Consider the following 4,103-nt stretch of genomic DNA (forward strand, 5'->3'; position numbering starts at 1 on the left):
ATGTGAACTTGAAATTACAAATAAACTCAGAATTGCACTTTTTAATCTCACAAATCTGTCAGAATTGAGAGTTTGTACACAATTGAGGAAAAAGTTAAAAAATAAAATTCTGAGAAACAAATACTGAGAAAATACAGTTTACATCTCGAAATTATAAATAAGCCCAGAATTGCAAGTTATCTTTTAATTCTGTCAGAATTTTGAGTTTGTATCTTGCAATTCTGAGAAACAAAAAGCCAGACTATCGAGATGCAAACTTAGAATTGCAAATCTCACAATTCTGTCAGAATTGAGATGTAAACTCAGAATTGCAAATTTCTATCTTTCTCTATCTAGCAATTCTGTCAGAATTGTGAGTTTATATCACGAAACTCTGGGGAAAAAAAAAAAAAAAAAAGTTAGAATTGAGACAGAAATTGTCAGTAAAGAAAAAAGTCCGAATTGACAGATTTGTGAGTTTGCATCACACAATTCTGACAAAGTTGTGAGTTTGTATCACGCAACTGAGGAACAAAGTCAGAATTTCCAGATGCAAACTCAAACTTGCAAGAAATAAACTTATCTGGCAAGTCAGAATTGTGAATTTGTCATGCAACTCTGAGGGGAAAAATATACATTTTGCATTATATTAATTATGAACATGCAAAAACATTAATATTTAAAGGCACACATAATGTATAAATATATATTTTAAAGTTTTTTGCATTATATATAAACTACAAATATCAAATACAGATCAAAACATTTGTGTATACACATGTAGATGTGCATATATAAATGGAAATTTTTGTATTAGATTTTTTTGTATAAAATAAAAATGTGCATACAAATGTGTACATGTATATATGAGAAATTATTATATTTACATAAATATTTAGTATTTTTTGCATTGTGTATATATAAACATTAAAAGAACACAAAAGCATATCTTGGGGAAGAAAAAAAAAAAAAGTATTCATTTAAAACTTGAATTTTTAACATTTATCTATCAAAAGGATTTTTATAATATTTGGTGCATCAAAACCATGTACCAATCAATCTAAAACTAAGTGAGCATCTGACACCTATTGGCCAAACTGCACAGGACACTTTAAATCAAACTAGATGTACTACAAATCCTTTTATTTGGGAGTTTAACACTGAAAACACACACAAAAGATACAAAATTAACTGACGACAAGCAGCTATTTCGGAAGCCATCAAATGAGCCTTCCAGAAAAAAAACAATGCTGGAGAACGAACAATCTGCAACTGTCACATTCTTGATTTGCATACTATTATTAGTACACACTGCCACCATTAGGCCTCAGGAGGAACTACCTGGAAAAAAAAGAAACATGGGTGACTTGGAATATAGAGATTACAGAGAGAGGGAGAGAAAAAAAAAAAAGGGGTGGTGGGTGAGCAAAGAGAACTATACCGTTTCCAAATCTTTGATCACCACGACACCCTTCTCTATTTCCAAGTCACTCTCAGTGTCATTGTGTGACCGGTATTCCTCACTGTCCGTCTCCATTGCGGTAGGCTGGAGAAGTAGTGAAGAAGCATCCCGAAACTCACAAACAAGTGATGCATACCAACAGGATTTTGGAAGGTAAAGCAAACCTCATAGTCTGGATCAGCTGCGTGGTCTTCCTCGGCCAGCTCCTGATTGAGCGCCTCCACCCAGGACTGCTGCTCTACCTCCTCTTCCTCATCCAGGTCATCCTGTTTTCTCTTGCTGCCTTTGCCACAAGGCTTGGTAGGGGAACAACGCACCTCTAAAGCAGAAATAAACACACCTGCTGCATTTTTTCCTATCTGGAAATGGATCTGAGGTGAAGGGGTAAGCATACCAGGGGACACAGCACAGCCAATGCTGGTGCAGACGGGATAACCCAGAGCACTCTGGATGCGCCGGGGCAGGATGGCCAACAACAGCCGCGTGGCCCTGTGGAGACGCTTCCGGACTGTTCTGCACTGCCTTTCTTTCGGGGAGCCACTTTTTCCCTCTCGAGCTGGAGAGACGGCCTTTACTGGTGTGGAGAACCCAAACAGCCACCACACACCACGGAGAGCCCGCATCTGAAGAAAAGGGATACAAGATCAAGAGGAACATACAGCTGAAGTCAAAAGTTTACATACACCTTGCAGAAAGTGCAAAATGTTAATTTTTTACCAAAATAAGAGGGATCATATAAAATGCATGTTTTTTAGTATTTCACATAAAGGACATCCACAAGAGAAAAGAGTTGAATTTTACAAAAATGACCCTTTTTAAAAAAAAGTTTACATACTTTTAACTGTTCAGGACAAACAAGGGGCTCATAAATAACCATCAATAAACAAACAGCTGTGGATCACTCAGGTAACAACACAGAATTAAGAATCAAGTGTATGTAAACTTTTGAATGGGGTCTTTATCAATTCAACTATTACTTTTTCTTGCGGACTAAATGTAAACATCCTTCATGTGAAATCTTATTCAGGTAACTACTAAAAAAAAAAAAAATAACCTGCATTTTGCATGATCCCCTTTTTATTTTGGTAAAATAACATTTTGCAGATTCTGCAAGGTGTATGTAAACCTTTGACTTCAACTGCATCTACTGTATTCAAGTTACAGTATCCTCCTTTTTTTTAAATTGCCATGGCTAACTTGCTTTTTGCACCATCTACAGTTATTTTATTATCTTACAGTCCAATACACTGCTTGATATTGAAAACGGTTATTAAAACAGGGGTAAACTAAAATTAAAAACCATAAACAACCCAAACAATTTGAATTACTTGACAAAGTAAACATTAACTGGGGAAAAAAAAGGATCCAGTTGCCAAGGAAAAATCTCATTTTAATTTATTTTAACTTAAAATAACTACAAAGAATACGAAGAAAGAAAATACACTAAAATTGACAATTAAAATGAAAACTTATTAAAAATATTATAAGTGTTAGAAAACATTAAAATAAAAACTGATTTAAAATATTAAAAACGGTACTAGTATCTCAACAATACCAAAATAGCACTAATTGATTGCAAACTGGTACTGGTTACAATAATTTAATTTGTTAATACTGGTTGGTGGCACAACAGCTTTTTTTCTGAACAAAATAAAGCTGATTTAAAAATGAAGTTAAACAAACTTAAAGGGGAAATGTACTACTAATACTAGATAGATAAGTAAATAAATCCAGCTGAATCTGGTTTGTTGGAACGAAGTAGTTTCCCTGCTGAAAAAAAAAAAACAGCTAAAACCAGCCTATGCTGGTTGGCCGGTTTAAGCTGGAGGTAGCTGGTTTTAGCTGGTCTCCCAGTCTGGCAGTTTCCCAGCCTGACCAGCTAAGACCAGCTTGACAAAAAGTGGCCAAAACCCCTCTAAAACCAGGCTGACTGACCAGCTAAAACCAGCCTAGGCTGGTTTTAGCCGTTTTTTTCACCTGGGTTATGTTGGTCTCTACCAGTTTGGTGCTTAGTGGTATGCACGCCTGAAATGTTTCCATTGTGACCAACAGAGCACCTTTAAGTTATTTAAGTTATTTTCAGTTTAATTAATACCCTGTTGAAAAAACAGCATATGCTGGTTAGGTAGGTTTTGATGTTGGGATGCTGGATTACTAGGACCAGCATAAGGACCATCTTCAACCAGCTAAAACCAGCATCAAAACCTCCCTAACCAGCATATGCTGTTTTTTTTTTTCAACAGGGTAACTAACTTAATAATAATGCCAAACTGTTCCGAGGTGGTTTGTTTACAGTCTGACATCTTTTATGAGCAAACAGCCTGCTAACCAACTACTAACAAGTACGCAAACCCGGGGGCTGCAGTTTGTAATCACTTATTTAGTTCACTAGCGATAAAGAGTTAACTCACAGTAAACCTGACTGGCCAAAACTGTGAAATCCGACAGAAGATGGCTGAAACGACTCCACCTCTCTTCGCCACAGCTTTCTTCTGTTGAAAACAAAAGTTTAGTCTTCACAAACGCTCATTTTTGTCTTGGACGTCTCGTAGGAACAAAATAAGCACTGTTTTATCTCAGTGAGATAAATGTTACCAAATAAACTTGCCTCTTGGCCCTCAACGTTCTCAGACTCAACGGCGTAGTTGCTCTGGTTTGTCAT

The 4,103-nt window shown here is 36.2% G+C and overlaps 1 protein-coding gene across 1 annotated transcript; it reads right to left on the reverse strand.

Moving 5' to 3' along the window:
- Positions 1–1,299: 1,299 nt before the first annotated feature.
- org (oogenesis-related gene) lies at positions 1,300–4,103 on the reverse strand. The gene is made up of 6 exons (XM_073843659.1): positions 4,050–4,103; positions 3,853–3,933; positions 1,836–2,064; positions 1,606–1,760; positions 1,421–1,525; positions 1,300–1,320 (listed from the first exon to the last, which is right to left on the reverse strand). Exons 1-6 carry the CDS (start codon positions 4,101–4,103, stop codon positions 1,300–1,302), a joined length of 645 nt encoding a protein of 214 aa, XP_073699760.1.

Source organism: Garra rufa, chromosome 7 (genome assembly GCF_049309525.1).
Source record: "Garra rufa chromosome 7, GarRuf1.0, whole genome shotgun sequence".
NCBI lineage: Eukaryota > Metazoa > Chordata > Actinopteri > Cypriniformes > Cyprinidae > Garra > Garra rufa.